The following is a 19,419-nucleotide window of genomic DNA, read 5'->3' on the forward strand; positions in this document are numbered from 1 at the left end:
CATTCCTTTAGATGCGATGTAGCTCTAGCCACAATGGAAGCAGGCGAGTGGTTTGAGTTATTCCAGACCTTCTCATTTCGCGCAAACCAGACATACCAACAGACTGTAAGCAGGAGTGCAAAAAACAGTCAAAATTCGGGTCATGTTTAGATGATATTTTAATGTCTCAGCACCCAATTATGACCACTTTCATGGATAAAACCTCTAATTAGCATCTATTTGACAAATCAAGCTCAAGAAAAATACTTTGAGTCATTTCCGAAGAAAACAACAAAGTTTTGGGCCAAAAGACGCAACAAACAAAGAATCCATCAAGCAGGAGGCTGCCACGCGCCATCACACGCGTGTGAGCAGCCGTGGAATTAATCCAGAAAGCTCCCACGCAAGGCCACACGCGTGTGACAGGCGTGGAAGCGGGACAGTAGGGCAGCAGCGAATTTCGACTCCTTGAGCAGCTATTTAAACCCTTCTTTCTCAATTTTGAAGGAGGACTCTCTCAACTTTCAGATATGATTTTTCTCTTTATTTCTTCTCCTTTGGGGAGGAGAAACACACTAAAATTCCATTAGAGTAGTGTAGATCTAGTAATGAAGATGGATTGAAGATGTAGAACTCAACACTCCTTGGGTAACACACTCTTTCCGTTGAATTGCTAGTTTATATTTATTATTAAAAGTAATTTCTATTTTGTTGTTTTGAATGATTTCCATGATTGAGTAGAGTATTTTGGGCGTGTGAGCCGTTATTAAACTCTTGATTGTTGTTTAGAATTTGTTTTATGGTTTTGAAAGATGAAGGAGTAGGATTGATACTTGTATGGTTGAAGTTGTTCAAGCTTTACTTTTATTTCAGCCGGAATAGCTAGTAATCTGTAGGGAAGTGAGAGTGTGCGCGATAGCGGCCTCTCACGAGCCCCACTCACCCATATCTCCGCTCTTAGTCCGAAAGGACAAGATCCGAGAGGAGTGGTAGACTAGGTATTCGATGAAATGCCTCAACCGAATGAGGATTGAGAGTCTGAGTGTGACGCCACTCGGTACTAATACCTTGACTCCCTTACTCGATCACAAAACTCGTGGTACTAATACCTTGACTCCCTTACTCGATCACAAAACTCGTTTTCCAAATCCCCTATGACCCTTACTCGATCACAAAACTCGTTTTCCAAATCCCCTATGAGGATCAATCAAGTTGTTTAACTTCGGTGCACATCCCCTATGAGGATCAATCAAGTTGTTTAACTTCGGTGCACACCCCTTTTAATTTCCCTTGCTCCTTTAGCTAAATTTCCTTTCTACAACCCCCAAACTTACTTACCAAACCAATATTTTGTAATACTTGTAACTCTTGCCTTTTAACTCCGATAATGCCAACACCAATTTAATTCCCATTCGCCATCCTTGAGAGACACGACACTCGGGGAGTCTTGACTCTTCGTTTTACCACATCCACCTTCACATTTACCTCCCACTAAACCACATTGTCAAAATGGCGCCGTTGCCGGGGATGGCAAACGGTTTTAAATTGCGTTGACGTTTTTGGAGTTAATTTTTAAGAGTTCTTGAATTGCTTTCTTATTGTTTGTTTTATTTCCTTATTTTTGCTACTTGCTTGGAAAAGTGAGCTTAATTATCTTGAATATCTTGTTGCTCACTTGCAACTACTTCTAGTTGTATATATTTGTTGTTGGCTAAGCTTTGTGTAGGAAATTTTTGTTAGAAATCATTTGTAAGCTTGCCAATGAGAGCTCAATTGTATCCCCATGGTTATCCACACCATGAGGGAAATCCTTTAAACCATTTTCCACCCCAACCATATCCATATTATCCCCATTCCACCCATACTTACATTCCACCACCATATCATTATCCACCTCAAAACCCTTATCCATTTCCATATCACTACCTACCGCACCAAACTTTTTACCCATCTTATATACATAACCATCACCCTATCCCACCGAATCAAAACAAATTTCCCCCACAATACTCCACTTATCAAAATGACTTAGAAAGCTCTAAAGAAATATTCCAAAACATAGAGAGTAAGCTTGCACTAATGATGAGAACAATCAACCCAAGCTATACTCCCGAGCCATTTTCGTTCCATAATTCCCACCCAAACAACCATGACCCGTCTCCATCACAAATTCTTAAAGGAAACAATCCTACACATTACCTTGAAACACCACCTTCCAATCCGTATTTTACCATACCCAATCCTCGTGATTATATCCCATCGGCCAAGAACGAAATCGAAATTCTTAAAGAGAAAATAGAAGTGTTCACGAGAATGGCCAAGGAGGATACGGCTAACTTGAAAGCCGAAATCCGGAGCGAATTAAAGGATTATCTCGCTACTCTCCGGGAAGAAGGACTTCCATTGGAGGAGATCGAAATGAAAATGCTAGCCATGATGGAGGAGTTCATGAGGACAAGTTCATCACGGATAGACTACCCACTTGTAGAGAATCTCCCAATTCCGGAAGCCAATTCAAGGGTTGAGGCACNCTTGTAAAGACGACTCCCTACGCATTGATATTTCTATTGCTTACGACTATGATTGCTTTAATTTTTGGGAAGATAACTCTATAGTAAATCGTGATATATTACTTGGGAATCATAGGGATTCTAATTTATTTGAAGATGAATATGATAGTTTCAAATTCTTGGAAAACGAATCCTATGATTTGGGACAAGATGAGTTGATAAGTGAAGGGGAGATTATTTTGTTATATTCTGAAAAAGAAAAGGATGATCCAATTAGACCATTAGAGTGGGGAGATGAGAATAGAGAGTGTGAGAAAGAAATGATGGATGAGGAGGGAATTTTCACATTTGATTTGTTCGAGGGAATTGAGGGGGGTGATATGACTTCCAGTGGAGGGATATGGTCTCAACCTTATGATAAAATTGACAAGAAGATCGGGGTTGGAAGAGAGAACGACAAAATAGGGGAAGATCGCACTACCTTTGAGAAATCAAGGGGAGTGTTTGAAGCCATAAACCTTTCAATTATACACCTTGTTCTCCCTTTGTTTGAATGGGAATTCAAGAATGTCCTACACCTTGGGGCATTTCTTGAAGCAAAAGTACATGGGACGCTAGGTAGGGTCCCAAAGTCTATATGTTTAGCAGGATAGACTAACTTAAGTCTGGCCAAAGACTCTAAACAAAGGCGCACTTGGGAGGCATTCCCAACGTTATCCCTAGAATTTAAATTTCACGTTATTAATTCTTGCTTTTTCTCTTTTTAGTACATTTTGTGTTTTGTCTAGATTACTTTTGTACTAACCAAGCAAATTCTCCATCCTAAATTGCTCCTCAACTAAGATCCATTCGTCAAAGAAGGTAACCAAGCTCAAAAGCGGGAAAGAAAAAATCTGAAGAAGGCAGACATATCAAGTCCACGCCACTCACACGTGTGTGAGTAGGCGTGGAAATTTTTCAGCAAGCCGCCACGCCCGTTCCCACGCGTGTGAGCAGGCGTGGAGATCTTCCAGAAGCTAGCCATGCGCACTCCCACGCGTGTGAGTGGCGTGGTCGGGCACCAGAAATACTGCGTAAATAAGGCGCAAATGTGTTCTAACCTTTGCCCATTTCTTATTTCACCACATCCAAAAGCTAAGAGCTTCATCTAAGGGTTGTAGTTCCGTTCCACCTTCCCAGCATTTGATTCAAAGAGAATATCACAATCATTTTCGTTGTGGCCGATTATACCAAAGAGGAAGCAAAAGGTTGGTAGCCATTCGTATTTGAAGTCAATGTAGAAGGGGTCACCGGTTGCGGGTTTAACATTCATCTTCCTTCTGAGAGGTTTTGAGATGTCGATCCGAGCCCTGACACGTAGGAAATCTTTCCAGAGACCTCCGAGGACATCAACATCTGCCGTTATGAACATACCAAGGTAGGCACTAATCATTTCTGCTGTTTTGGTGGTTTGCATACCAGATGGAATGTTGTACGCCTGGACCCAGAAGTCGGCGTGGGTGAGGAGGATTCCATGAGGGGATGTGTTTGGTTCAATTTGCTTGAGAAGGAGCAGGCTTTGGTCATAGGACCAAGGTCCATTGTTGAGCACTTTGTTGATATCGATTTCATGGACAAAGTAGAAGAGGTATAGGTTGGAGGAAACTTCTCTTGCCATCATGCCTTTCTTTGGTCTCCATACTGAGGCCATGGTATCTCTGAAGAAGTTGAAGCGAGTTGTCTTTTCTATAAGGAGTTTGCCAACCAGAATGTAGGGAGTTTCAGTCAGACTGTCTGAGTTGTCCCCTGCCTCAATAGAAAATTCCACTTCTTCTTCATCCCTTATAGACATGTTTGAGTAGTCTCTGCCAGATCTTCAGGCTGCATGCTGCTGGATGCCATACTAGAGTGGTAGTGTTTGTAAGGGTGAGTGGGTGGGGGTTGCTTGTGGAGAGTTTGTGTGGGGGTGCTGTGTTGGCTTGCGTTGTGTTTTGATCGTCGGAACATTCTTCATTAAGGATACGAGGTTGGTAAGGAGTAAAAGCTGGTGGTTGAGACGTTGAGTGCAGGAGATACGAAGTAAATGCTGGTGATTGAGTTGGTGAAGATAAATCTAGTAGGTGAGAAGAGGTAAATGCTCATCAATGGGGATGAGAGGAAGAACTCATCAATGGGGATGAGAGAAAAAACTATGGGTCTCTGTCTTCATATGTTTTGCAGTTCTGCTCCCTCTGATCTCTTGGCTAAAATATCGTTCTGCTGCCTAGGAGAATACATGCGTTTCATATTCATAGGAATTTTTACACAGGAGCAGGCTGGTTAAGTTTTTGTTATGTTAATTTAATCTCTGGGATACCGATAAAGTACCATAATACTTCCGGGAGAAAAGTATTAAAAATTTTCAATTATAGAGTTTTTGTTATTTTAATTTGTATAATTTTTTAGATAAAATATATTCCCTAATATTCTTCGAGGGACACTTGACCTTTCGGAATATAATATTACATCAATAATAATATAATATTACATTAATAATTCAATAATGAATTATTATAATATATATTCAATCTGGTAATAATCTTAATTGAGTTGTAATTCAGTTGTTATGCCATGGACCCAGGTCCATATGCACAATTTTAAAACTCTATGTTCATAATTTTAGAACTCTATGTTTACAATTTTATAATTCTATGTTCACAATTTCATAACTCTATATTCAACAATATAACACAATTTTTGAATCTATATAACAAAATTGTGAATATAGAATTCAAAAATTGTGAATATTGAGTAATGTAATTTTGTATATTCAATTTTCAAATTATGAACATAGAGTTCTTAAATTGTGAATATGGACTTGGGTCCATAGCATAATTTGCCGTTGTAATTCTGATCGGGCTGTCAAAAAAAAATTGAATACAACGGTCCAGAACTTTTTTTGAATTCTATGACAACGGATGCAGTACGTAACATATTCGCTCTCTGAGCACGCCTCACCGGCGGCGACCCAACGGTCGCCGGAAGATCAATACCTACTAGAGCGGAGTACGAAAAAAACGAAGCGACTCAGGGATTAGAGGACGGCAACGGACGGCATTCCCCTTGAAGAAAGCATGCAAGATTCGCCATCCATGGCGGGAGTAGCGACCCCGGATTCAAATAATTGGACAACCCCTGCGGCAACCCCGAACTAGGCTTGGACACAGAGGAATAATGGCGATCTCCAGGAGAACGAGGAAGTCTCTGATGATGACACCATGGATATGGACAATGCGCGTTCAGAATATCCCATAATTTTGGTCACCAAAGAAGAAAAGGAAAGGCTACGAAGACCATGGCACAGGTCCCTTATTATTAGAGTCTTGGGCAGAACAGTGGGATATGCATACTTGTTGCAGAGACTTCAGCGAATGTGGAAGCCAGAAGCGGTGTTTGATCTGATCGAGTTGAATCATGGATACTTCATTGCCAAGTTCGAATCGTTGAGAGACTATGAATTCGTAAAGTACGAGGGGCCATGGATGATATTAGATCACTATCTTGTGGTGCAAGAATGGGAGCCCAATTTCGACACAAGAAACAACAAGACGACAAAGCTACTGGTATGGGTGCGCTTTCCATCCTTACTAGTAGAATACTTTGAGGAAGATTTCCTCATGAAGATTGGGAAAGACATCGGGCGTCCGGTAAAGATTGATAACACAACTAGCCTCATCTCCAAAGGAAAATTCGCAAGAATTTGTATCGAACTTGATATTTCGAAGCCATTACTATCAAGATTTGTCATGAATGAAAAAGAATGGCCAATCGAGTACGAGGGAATCCATCTTGTATGCTCATCAACATGAGCAATGCGGGAAAGATGAGAATGGGAATGACATTGCAGCATCACGCGAGGAAACGAGAACCAACACTAAGGTGGATGACTCTGGAACAACCAGGAACTAGAGAACAGGGGTTTTAAGGAGTTGAAACATAGTCAAGATTCGGCCCCTTACAAAATCTTGACCTTAATGAAATGGCTCAAGATCAGGACGTACCTGATCAATCCTTACCAATGCAACATCGTACAGACCTACTGCCTAGAATAAGAACAAATATTCCAAAAGGCCGGACTCGCCCGGAGCAGAGGTCACCGTACGTCACGCAAAGAGCTCTCCCTCAGCTTGTTGCCCATGGATAGGTCCAGCAAGCTAATCGTGGAGGCTACAGAGGGCGTGGCGGAAGGGGTGGCACCCCCAACCGCACTGCGGTGGAGCCCGAACACACAGTCGTTAGAGGGTCGACTAGAGGAAAAACCATATCAACAATGGTGGTCTACCATAATGAGGGTGGTCTCAATCCTCCCATAACAGATGGTTTTGCAACAGTGTTCAAAGAAGCACCCCCGGACACTGATCGCAACTCCACCATGAAAACAGACCAACTAAATGAAGCCATGGATGAAGACCAGTATCTTGTTGGCCAGCTAGCTGTATCATTGGGTTTCAAAAAGGTTCAGTTCAAATGTGATGCAAAGGACCTGGTGGACTACATACACAGCAATAATTCGCCAACCTCAATTGCACAGAATATCCTACATGCCTGCAAAAGAGAACTCTGCAACCTTGAGATGTGGCAGTTGAAGACAATAAGGCGTGAACAAAATCATGCGGTTGACTACTTAGCAAAGATGTCAACTGGCCTTTCCAAAGACTTGCACGTTCTTCACTCTCCACCGGAAGGAGTCTTAGGGATACTTGAGGATGATCGACTTGGTTTACCGCTTTGGTGTTGTTTTTATAGTGACTGACTTTTGTATGATCTGTATGATCTGTATGAGCTTGGCGTTTTGGGAAAAATGTTATTTTTCCCAAAACGCCCTTACTTTATTTATAAAAAAAAACTTAAACTAAGAAGCCGAAAGGTAGTAGTAGTATGATCTGTATGAGCTTGGCGTTTTGGGAAAAATGTTATTTTAGTAGTAGTAGTAGTACAAGGTAGTAGTAGTATGATCTGTACAAGGTTCCAGAATTTAGACGATCCACCTGAGTCATCTGCTAGGATAGATGATGACCATGAGCTGCTGGGAGATCATCCTGATATCCCCAGAATATTTGTGAATAGACGAAGGATCAGGACACGACAATGTTGGATAATGCTGGTCGTTCTGACCATGGTTTTTCTGAGGGGCGGGAACGCCTGTGCCCTTGAGCACATTTTGTTTTGGTGTTTTTTATTTTTTAACATGATCTGTCTATCTTGGAATTGCCAAGGGGCGGCATCAACAGCCTTTCGCCGTACCCTAAAATAGTTTTGCCGAGAATATTCTCCAGATATTGTGTGTTTATTTGAACCAAAAGTGTCGGGAACCCACGCTAACAGCATATGCATTAGCTTTGGTTTTGAAAACTGGGTCTGAGTGGAAGCTGTCGGCTTCTCAGGAGGAATTTGAATCTTTTGGAAGTCGTCAATAAATTTAGAGTTATTAAAGACTCACCCTCAATTCATTTCTTTGCAGGTACATGAGCAATACGCACCGCCTTGGAAGCTATCAATGGTGTATGAAAGCCCTAACAGTTTTCTTCGTAAAAAACTTTTTGTAGATCTAACCGCTAACAGTCCCAGAACACAGCCGAACTGGCTGGTATGTGGAGATTTCAATTCAGTCACTAGTAGGGAGGAAGTGAGTAATCCAGACTGCTTCAATAATGCAAAATGTGCAGACTTCAAGGAATGGATTTTTCAAGAGGGCCTTGTAGATCTAGGCTTTGAGGGACCAAAGTTCACATGGATGAGAGGCATAAACGCCAACTCCTTCAGAGCAACAAGGCTTGATAGGGCATTAAGTAGTGTGGAATGGAGACTAAATTTCCCAAATGCTATCGTTAAACACCTACCAATAATCAACTCTGATCACTCGCCACTTCTAATAGATTGCACACCAAGGCAACAGGTTAATGAGGAAAGGAAATTCAAGTTTAACATGGCATGGACCACACATGTCGATTTCCAAGGATGTGTTCAACAAGCATGGGCGGCCGATAAGGAATTGAAGGAAAATATACAGAATGTGATAGCAAAGCTTCAAGTTTGGAACAGGACTGTATTTGGCAATGTGTTCCACCAGAAAAAACGTTTACTTGCCAGGATAAAAGGTATTCAAAGGAGTCTAGCACAGTAGCCAAGACCAGATCTCATAAAACTGGATAGAAAACTGAGGAAAAACCTGGAAGAGATCCTATACCAAGAGGAATTAATATGGTTTCAAAGGTCAAGGGAAGAGTGGATCACATCCGGCGATTGTAATACAAGATTTTATCACATGGCAACTGCAGTCAAGGGAAACAAAGCCAAGATCACTGCATTACGCTCAGACGATGGCTATTGGATTACTGAGAAGAACTTATTGATCGACCACATATGCAGCTTTTTCATTAACTTGTTCTCAAAGGTCCAGAATGTCAATCCCCAACCATTAATGAGTGGTAGCTACCCAAAGCTGGAAGAGAAAGATTGGCAAGAAGTAAACCGGCCTTTCCAACCTGAAGAAATCAAAAAAGCCCTATTTGATATGGAGCCATGCAAAACACCAGGTCCAGACGGGCTGACGGTTGGCTTCTACCAAAAACCTTGGGGGATTGTTGAGGAAAGCTTGGTAAAGTTTGCTCTAGAATTCTTTTCAGGAGGTACTCTCCCAGCAGGATGTAATGACACAGTGATTACGCTAATTCCGAAGGTATCAAGCCCTGAATCCGTTAGACAGCTGCGTCCCATAGGACTGTGCAATGTATCATAAAAGCTCCTCATGAAAACAATGGCTAATCGTCTTAAGGATATCTCAATGAAACTAGTAGGACCTCACCAGACCAGCTTCATCCCTGGAAGGCAAATTTCGGACAACATTATTGTATTTCAAGAAGTACTGAACTCTATGAGGTCAAGAAAAGCAGCAGTAGGATGGATGATTATGAAAATAGATCTTGAGAAGGCTTACGACAAATTGGATTGGAAATTCATAGAAAACTCTTTGGTAGACATAGGATTCAATTCGGATTGGAGAAGGAACATTATGGAATGTATTTCTTCCTCAAGGTTGGCAATTAATTGGGATGGGCAGACCTCAGACTGGTTCTATCCAAAAAGGGGAGTAAGACAAGGAGATCCCATCTCACCACTCCTCTTTGTGCTGTGTATTGAGAAACTTAGTCACATTATTAATGAATCTGTGCGGAAAGGTAAATGGAAAGGTATTAAAATTAGCAGACATGGCCCTAATCTCTCTCACCTTTTCTTTGCAGATGATATGGTGCTGTTCGGGGAAGCAACGGTGGAGCAAGCTAACGAGATGTCACGATGCTTGGGAGTTTTTTGTGACCACTCCGGACAAAGCATCAACTTTGCAAAGTCTTCTCTGTTCTTTTCTAAGAATACCAAAGGGGAAATGCAACAAAGGATCACAAGCCTAACTGGAATCCCCAAAGTGGAAAACAGGGAAAATACCTAGGGATTCCATCCATACATGGAAGGTTGAAGAATGATACTTACGCCGAGCTAATTGAGAGAACACAACAGAAAATTGCAGGGTGGAAATCCAAAACACTCTCAATGGCAAGTAGACTAGTCCTGGCCCAATCAGTCTTATCTGCAATGCCCTATTACACTATGCAAACCACGCTACTGCCGAAAGGGGTAACCATGACGATAGAGAAGCTTATTCGTAGCTTCTTATGGGGGAGCTCACCAGAAAGGAGGAAATGTCACATGATCAACTGGGAAACAGTCACAAATAGCAAAAAATGTGGAGGCATTGGTCTTCGAAGCTTGGAAGCCATGAATGATGCGTTTTTGGCGAAATTGGGTTGGCGCTTAACTCAAGGTGAAAGCTGCTTATGGACACAGGTCATCAAAGCCAAGTATGCTGTGAACGAACAAGTTCCTTCAACATGGAGACCAAAAGCAAACATGTCAAACCTATGGAAAGGTATCCTAAAAGCTGTACCTAGACTCCAACAAGGCATGAGGATGGTGGTTAGAAGCGGCAACCAGACCAGTTTTTGGAAAGATATTTGGTTGGGACAAACTCCGCTATACACTTGCGTAACCAATCCAGTACCGACCAATGAAATAGATAAGTCTGTGTCGGACTACTGGATCAGTGGGCACGGTTCGAATTGGAGAATATTACGTCAAATCCTCACGGCACATGTAATTGAGGAATTAGAGGTAATAAGCATTGACGAGGACCCAGAAGCAGATGATCGCAAGGGCTGGAGATTCGAATCATCGGGTTGCTTCTCAGTCCGGTCAGCGTACGAGCTCGCAGTGGATTATCCCAGTTCGCCAAAAGCAGCTAAATGGAATGCGATATGGAAGCTGAAAATTCAAAGACGAGTAAAAGTATTCCTATGGTTAGTCCGCCATGAAAAACTAATGACCAATGAACTCAGAATGAGAAGAGGACTCGCAGCCGATGATAAGTGTTGGTTATGCAGACACTTAGTGGAAGATGTGGACCATGTCCTGCGCAAATGTCCTGCAGCGGCTGAAGTTTGGAGGAATATCCTACCACAACTACACACTAAATTCATCAACTATTCATTCTGAGAGTGGTTAGATGGGGGAATCGCATGCAAGGGCACAGGTCACGCACCAGAAAATACAAGCACCATGTTTGCAACAGCAATCTGGTGGATTTGGAAGTGGAGAAACGAAGCCATCTTTACTGGATCGTTTCACTCTCTACAATCCAAAATTCAATGGATTAGGGCACATACCAACCAGACAGAGACAACCTCTGCGAATGCCAGAGAACGCAAAGGAATTCACTCCTCAGGATGGGAATGTAGAAGTTGGAAGAAACCTAAGGTAGGAGTAGTGAAAATTAACTACGATGGCTTGGTTGACCATACACTCAACAAAGCCAGGTGTGGAGGTATCCTAAGGGATTACACAGGCAGCTGGATTTGTGGATTTACCAACAGGTTAGGCCCTTGCTCACCCTTAGAAGCAGAGGCCTGGGGACTCTTGAGAGGCATCCAAGTAGCAGTAAAGAATGGTTTCAAAAGGATCATTCTTGAAGGAGATTCATAGGAGATCACGCAGCAGTTAAAGAGCAACCAGCCCCCCAGTTCAGTAGTGGGGAATATACTGAAAGCATGCATGATAGAGCTTCATAAAGTGGAAGCCTGGAGTGCTGAATCAGTCCCCCGGGAATTAAATGCAGTCGCTGATCACTTAGTCAAGACGGCAAGAGAGCTCAACAAAGGCATACTCATCCTTGACAGTCCTCCGGCCAGTATTCGGAATCTACTAGACAATGATTTGTTAGGATGTCCAACATGGCGCTTTTTGTATAATACTACTTAATTGTACACGATATCACATGGGTTTCCCCCTTCCACTTTAAATATAAAAAAAATTAAAAGGCTATGCATTATGTTTTCAGAAAAGGTTATGCATTATAATATACAATATTTTGTTTGGATGTATTAATATAGTACCAAACAGATAAGAATATGCATCTTTGTTTGAATACTAGTTATCACACGCGCGTTGCGCGATTAAACCAATGCCCAATGCGTATTTTTATATTAATGTTTCTTAATTGCTTAAAGTAGTCATATAATAATGAGAGAAAAAAATGCTAAATTAATAAAAATCAAAGAAATAGTTTCAATGCTTATATATTTTAATAAAATATAACGAAATTATAAATAGCTAAATTGCAACTAAAATATGTAGAAACAAATAAACCACTTACATGGGAGCAAATTACTTGTCATCATTGTCACTTGTTTGGACACCGGTCCAACCATTTAAAATCCATGTGTAATTGTATTTGTGATCAAGTACTTTATAGTTCATCCGGTCAGGTTTGACAATGACATTTGAGATGATGTACCATTTGTTGGTTTGTAAAGTGATATCATAGATTCCAATGTCATTATCAAACACTATTGATTGAGCCCGAGTTCCTTGCATTTAGATATAACATTTACAATGATGTTGGTGGTGAATGAGAGCATCTTTATAATAACAATAATACTAATAATGATAATGATAGTAATAATAATAATAATAATATTATTATTATTATTATTATTGTTATTGTTATTATTAATATTAATATTAATATTAATATTAATAATAATGGGAGAAAAATTTTACTATTTACTTACTGTTTCATCCTCAAGTACGATGAGCATATACTTTTTCTCAGGCGTTTCAATAGCGTTTTTTGGTTCGTTTTTCTTAATGACATGAACTGTACAACTCTAGCCCACAGTTTGTGTGTCAATATCAATTAACTTTACTGCATTTGTCATTACTAATATCCTTGTGTCATGGAAAATATGTTCATAAAGGATGTTATGAAATAATATAATGGGAACCACAACATAAATTCAAAAACCATAGATTAGGGAGTTAGGAGTAACTAAAATGTGTAGATTATAGAGGAGTAAAATGAGAACCACAACATTACATACAAGGATACAAGTATAGATGAACAGATTATTATACAATAAATATATTTACATAACGATATTGAAGTTATACTAATTAATGAGTATACCATCATTGGTTTTTTGTTTTTTAAATGTAATCATTATGAGTACAAATACAAATAATAGAATTAGCATGATAATATTTTGACAATCATACCTATAGAATGTCAAGTAGATGGTGTGTTGCAGAGTTAGGTTTAGTTTTGGGTGAATAACATTATATTGAGGAGGGGAGGGGTTTATATACTGTTGTTTTGGGTAGAATAATGGTTTAGTTATGAATCTATACAAAATTGTATTATAGAATCTTATTAAGACTTTAATATTCTAATTTTAAGTTAGGAATCTATACAGAATTGTATTATAGAATATTGCCAATTTGTTTGAAAACTGCAATAAAGAAACAAATTGCCTAAAGAATTTAATGTTAAACTTCCGTTATATTTAACGGAAAAATTTGGTAAAATTATAAAAGATTAGGATATATTAGGAATTTAATTGGAGGTTGCACAATAAGAAGAACACAAAGTACAATATGTTATAGCAGACTATTACACAAACATTTTAGTTCCAGTTAATGGTCTAATATTATTGGCTCTTATTATAAGTGTAGAAATTAAATAATAATCAATCGAGTTGAGGTTAAGGCGGCATATTTATATTTTATAACAAATTATTTATTAAGTTATACTATGCATATTCTCAAATTTAATTTACTCCTTAATATGACAATCTAAATTGATTATTTTCATCATATAAATCACAGAAAAGTGTCTACATCAATCAAGAACTTGAGAGAGATCGAGTAGTAATATTATATTATAAACAAATAAATGGCTACATTATTAGAATTACACATTTACACACAGTGTAAAATCTTAGCCTACCCACCAATTAAATTAGGATAAGCAATAGTTGTAAACCTGGCCTATATATAAATTCCTAAATTCCTTTGCTTCATTCTTCCTTCATCGAATCTATCAAATACCTAACATAAGCACCCGTTCGGTACCACCTATAAGCAGTAGGGTATAATTCTCGGACTTAACAGTCAGCACTCAGGAATCAGGACGTGACTAATCGTATCCCTAACACCCTTCCATAACCCCTAATAATTGCCCTATTATTAACCACTAGTTATTCAATTTATTTCTCATTAATCCTATTGTAACCTACAAATTATTACCCATAAAAATCCCATTAAAGCCCATTCAAAACCCCATTAATTAATTGTAGGAAGCCTCCCTACACTACTCATTCTACCCATAAAAAGCTAAAGGAAGGAACAAGAAAAGGGGGCTGTAACGTGAGAAAAGGGAGACATTTTGAATATAGAGAAGAGCTCACAAGCAAGTCCACATTATATGTACAAAAACCTTATATAAAATAGTAAATTTTGGTTTGGCACCGCCCAAAAAGGCTCGTAATTTTTTAATTACCCTTTCAATTTTTACATTAAAATTATTGTGTCCATTCTTATCTCTATTTATTTATGTTTTACATTTTATGGGTTTAACCGGTTGTGTTGGCCCAAACCGAGTGTTTGATGGTTAATAATAATAATAATAATAATAACGTGGCGTAAAAAAAATTAAAAATTCTTAGGTGACTTAGCTTGTAGGGAAGTGTACTACAACTTGCCATGCACACCAAATTAAACATTATTCTTCATGAACTCATCTATCTTTATAGCCTTATTATCTACAAACTAAAGTTGTAGATAAGGTTGCAAATTAAAAAAGATGAATTCATGAAGAATAACATTTGACATGAAACATTGCAGTACACGTGAGCGTTAGCTATGATGCATTATTATATTACAGTCGAGAACATGCATGGGGAAATCGGAGAAGAAGAACATATTGGTAAACTAAGCTACAGTTTGGGAACACACAATATAAGATGGGGAAATCCGATGGAGAAGAAGAAGCTAAGTAATTAAATTGTTGGGATCGGATTTATATATAAAATTCGTGAGACGAGTGGGTCAATATAATTTGAATCATAATTTATAGATCAGTGTTATGCATATTAGCATATTTGTGTTATAAAATATTTTAATTTGTTTAATACTTATAGTATTGATTTAATCAAATTACTTGTTCGCTGCCAAATTAAAATTACCCCTCAATATTTAACTTTATGATTTTCTTTTTTTTTGAAAAAACTTTATGATCTCAAGAGTAACATTTAACTCTCTATTTCACCTCTCAATGAGAAAAGAAGAACAAAGGAAGACAATGAGTATTTCATTTTATAATAATATTCAACAGCCAACTGAAAAGGCTAGGCATAATACTGTCAAAGTGGGCCATAGCCCGCGGACCGGCCCGAACCCGTCCCGCGGTGGAACGGGTTAGGGTTACAAAAAATTGACCCACGAAAGAGCGAGCCTAATCCACTAAGACCCGTGGCCCGCGTGGGTTAACCCACACGAGCTGCGGGCCGACCCGCGAACCCGCTATATATATATATATATATATTCACAGCACTGTAAATATATATAATTCACAGTGTTGTTCATATATATAATTCACAATTCTGTGAACTGTGAACAAAATAAAAAAAATAAATAAAAAAAAAAAAAGAAAGAAGATGAATGGCCTGCGGGACCCACCAATCTGTGTGGAGCGGATTAGGGTTACATAATTTCTAGCCCGCGGGTCTAACGGGCTGGCCTGCAAAAGCCCGTTAGAGATTAGGCCTGTGATGGGACGGACCTAATGGGGCGAGCCAGCCCGCTTTGACAGTAGGCTTACAATATTCTAATTTACGTTGCCAAGATATAATGGAAAACATGATAAGAAATTATATAACTGCCTAACTGGGCATAATTCCTCTTTTCATTTAAGTTATTTTGACCATCTGGAAGTATCAAAATTTTCCAAACTTTTTTAATCTAGACATGGTTTTGATACGTCCCACCATATTGGGCTTTTACAATCAGATATTCTATAATCACTAATAGATTTTAAACTTGAAATTATATTGCGCCTGGGTCTCATCAATAAAATCAATTTATTTTTGTTATCAATTTATCATATTTTAGGCCATTGTGTTTTATAATATGTTTCAAGTGTTATATTTTTATAAAATATTTACTATAAAATTCTTTTGTTAGAAATTGGAAAAGAATTGTAGGGATTGCCTTGGGTATACACTAGTATCACTTTAATTTCTTTTTTAGGGTGTGGAACAAAACTAAAATTTCTCATCTTATGAAGTATGAGAATAGAAGCAAAATTTCTACATTAATATGCTTTAATTTAAATAATTAAGTACATATCATCTTTTTATATTATATTATACATTTTAAATAATTTATATAAAAAATCTCTAAGTGTCTATGCTGTGTACATTTCACTAAGTTATTACTCATTTGAATATATCTGTTAATAATATCTCCATTATAATCTTTAAGATTCATATTAAATGTTAAATTTTAAAAAAAAATATCTTGGACACTACCCAAAAAAAAAACCATAATTAATTTTAAATAAATTAAACATCGAGATAAAAAAAAAAAAAAACACTTTTGCCGTCATTGTTATTTGTTATTGCTTTGTGAATAGAGATGCTCAAATTCTAATGAATAATTGTTGACACTGAGCCTCAATGGAAGCAACTGTTGACTCTTTGTGCTTCATTAGGTTGAGAAAGTAGTTATGAACAGATACTACATTGTAACAGAGTAAGTAGTACTCAAAAAAAAAAATTACGTTGACACTACTTTTGTAGGGGAAAATTTAATTCTGTCAAATTAATAATTAGAGGCTAAGTTGAAAAGAAATAAATAAATAAAGAAGCATTGCAATGCTTATGCTCGCAAGATTGGAAATGGAATTATAATAAATGCAAATTTTATAAGCATTCTAGAGATTAATTTAGCCTGTGAAGACCAAAGTCGTTGTAGTATAGTGGTGAGTATTCCCGCCTGTCACGCGGGTGACCCGGGTTCGATCCCCGGCAACGGCGAGAGATTTTGTTGGTTTTTCTATTAAAATTCTCAGATGAAATCTATCTCTGCTGCTTTGCTGGTGTTCTCACAGTCACAGAGCTGTGTTGAATTCCCTTGGCTAAGTTACAGCTACACCTATTATTGGCCATTATTATATGTTTTTTCTTGAAACTTAGGACGGATATGGGAGAGCGTTAACAATGACATTAAGACTTGTGCATTATAGTTAAATTAAATAATATCCGATCCATTGAAACACGTATGTATGTATTATAAGTTGTAGAAGCTAGCTAGCTATTTGAGGATTTCATTTTCTTTTTTTTTTTCGGGTGTAGCCCAGTGTTTTTGGGCTCTAACACTAATCTCTTTGCTGAATTATAGACACCTCTATTGCTGAATTAGTGGCTTAATTGCTTAGTTTTTCCGAGTTCAGTGGTTTATTTGGAGTTTATTGGAATTAGATGGCTTAATTGCTAAGTTTTCCTAAGTTCAGTGACTTATTTGGAGTTTATTCGAGTTCGATGGCTTAATTGTTAATTCCCAAACAGTTCAATAGCTTATTTGTACCTTTTCCCTTTTATTTAATATTCTGCCGAAGGAATCTGGGCTGCTTAGGTTTTCACTTGTCTTGAATTCCCTTCTGTAAGTTATAGCTACACCTGTACGTACCCATTGTTGGTAACTTTAATTTTGATATAAATATATATAGGGTTTAACAATGGCAGTGAGGCCAAACAGACTTATACATTATTATAGTTATAATATGAAGATTAGTTGGCTTCAAACTTTCGAAGTCTGCATGGTTTCCATTATAGTTAAATATGCTTTGAAACACTTACGTATTATAAGTTGTACTAGCTAAGAATTTAATTGCATTTTGTACTAGTAGGACAACAAAACTAAACAAATAAACATGGTAATAGGTATCAAAATCGTAGTACCCATAATAAAGTGCAAAAGGCCCAAACCAAACACCACCTTAATTAAAATTAAGTTTCCTAATATATATATCTAGTAGTAGTAGTACTAAGTAGTATATCTTATTGGAAAAAGTGTCAAATATGCCACTGAACTTCTTGCTTTTGTGCAATTTAGTCACTGAACTTAAAAAATGTGCAATTGAATCATCAAACAAGTAAATTTTGTGTAATTGAAACATTTTTACAAAAAATTTCGGTCAAATTCGATTATATTATTAACATATATGTATTAAGAGTGGTATTTTCCTCTACCATACCAATTGGGAGTTAATATTGAAATGTTTTAAACTCAAATTGAATCTAAAAAATTAGAAAAATGTTCTAATTGCACATATTTTACTCGTTTGGTGGTCGAATTGCACACTTCTTAAGTTTAATGACCCAATATAATTGCACAAAAGCGATAAGTTCAGTGACCTATTTGTTACTTTTTCCTATCTTATTTATTATTTATTAGGAATATATTTAAAGAATACAAAATCGAACACAGAATGATTCATTATTTAAAAACACAGAATAAACCACGAGTTAATATATTTAAAGAATACAAAATCAAACACCATGAGTTACTTTGTTTATAATTGTTTCGTTTTTATTTAATTTGTAGATTTGTAGATTACCTCATTACCATATACTTTACTGCTAAAAAATGCAATTTCTCGCATACTTTTGTCGACATATCATGATTTATAAATAAAAAAAAAAATCCTATTATTTGTAGTTTTTTTTTTTTTTTTGGGAATACGTAAGGAATTTTTTTTTCTTCAAAAAAAAATCAATTTATCAATTCAAAAACCAGCATATACAAAGTCAATGCAATTGTTATACCATGCATCAGGATCCACCTTGCATTGTGAACACTAGTCCAAAAATGATGTGTTTGCTGTTAACATATATTATGGGTCTTAGTTAACAAATTATGTGTTTATAAATAAATTAGAGACATAAGACACATAATATGTTAACTACAGATATAAAATATGTTAACGACATATTATGTGCCCATAGTCTACAGACACATAATTTGTTAACAGACACATAATTTGAATATCATTTTGGACCAGAATCCATAATGTAAGAAAGAACACTGGTCCATGGTATAATTTGCCAAGTCAAGGAGAGTAGGCCTCGAGTCCAAGAGAAGCCAATCCAGAACCAACAATGTCTAAGTAAGAGAAACACCATGTTGCCAACATTTAGACTTCAAACTTACTAAACATAAACTCCTAAGCTTAAAGTTGATTAAACCTAGCCTAATACGAAATGTACCTTAGCTTGTCCAAGCCAAAACCACACAATAGCCTGCAATATAAGCACAAGGCCAGACGAGATAAACCAAGAATAGTAAGGATTTCAATTCGAGTAATATCTTAGACTAAATTAAATCATGAGAAAGGACATTAACCTATAGCTGCTGTCAATGTAGCTGGGTAAGTATGATCCTCAACAATCCTGTATTCTGGATGCTTACCCATCTGACATTGAAATATATGGATTTTTTTGGAAAAGAATTGAAGAGTGGTTTA

The 19,419-nt window shown here is 37.5% G+C and overlaps 1 protein-coding gene and 1 non-coding gene across 2 annotated transcripts; one reads left to right on the top strand and one right to left on the bottom strand.

Annotated features, from left to right (window-relative positions):
* Positions 1–3,636: 3,636 nt before the first annotated feature.
* Positions 3,637–4,320, bottom strand: LOC116001358 (uncharacterized protein At4g02000-like). The gene has a single exon (XM_031241239.1). It carries the CDS (start codon positions 4,318–4,320, stop codon positions 3,637–3,639), a length of 684 nt encoding a protein of 227 aa, XP_031097099.1.
* A 12,538-nt stretch (positions 4,321–16,858) lies between these two features.
* Positions 16,859–16,930, top strand: TRNAD-GUC. Its single transcript has one exon. It is a non-coding gene; the product is annotated as a tRNA-Asp (tRNA).
* Positions 16,931–19,419: the final 2,489 nt, after the last annotated feature.

The sequence above is a fragment of the Ipomoea triloba genome, chromosome 13 (genome assembly GCF_003576645.1).
Source record: "Ipomoea triloba cultivar NCNSP0323 chromosome 13, ASM357664v1".
NCBI lineage: Eukaryota > Viridiplantae > Streptophyta > Magnoliopsida > Solanales > Convolvulaceae > Ipomoea > Ipomoea triloba.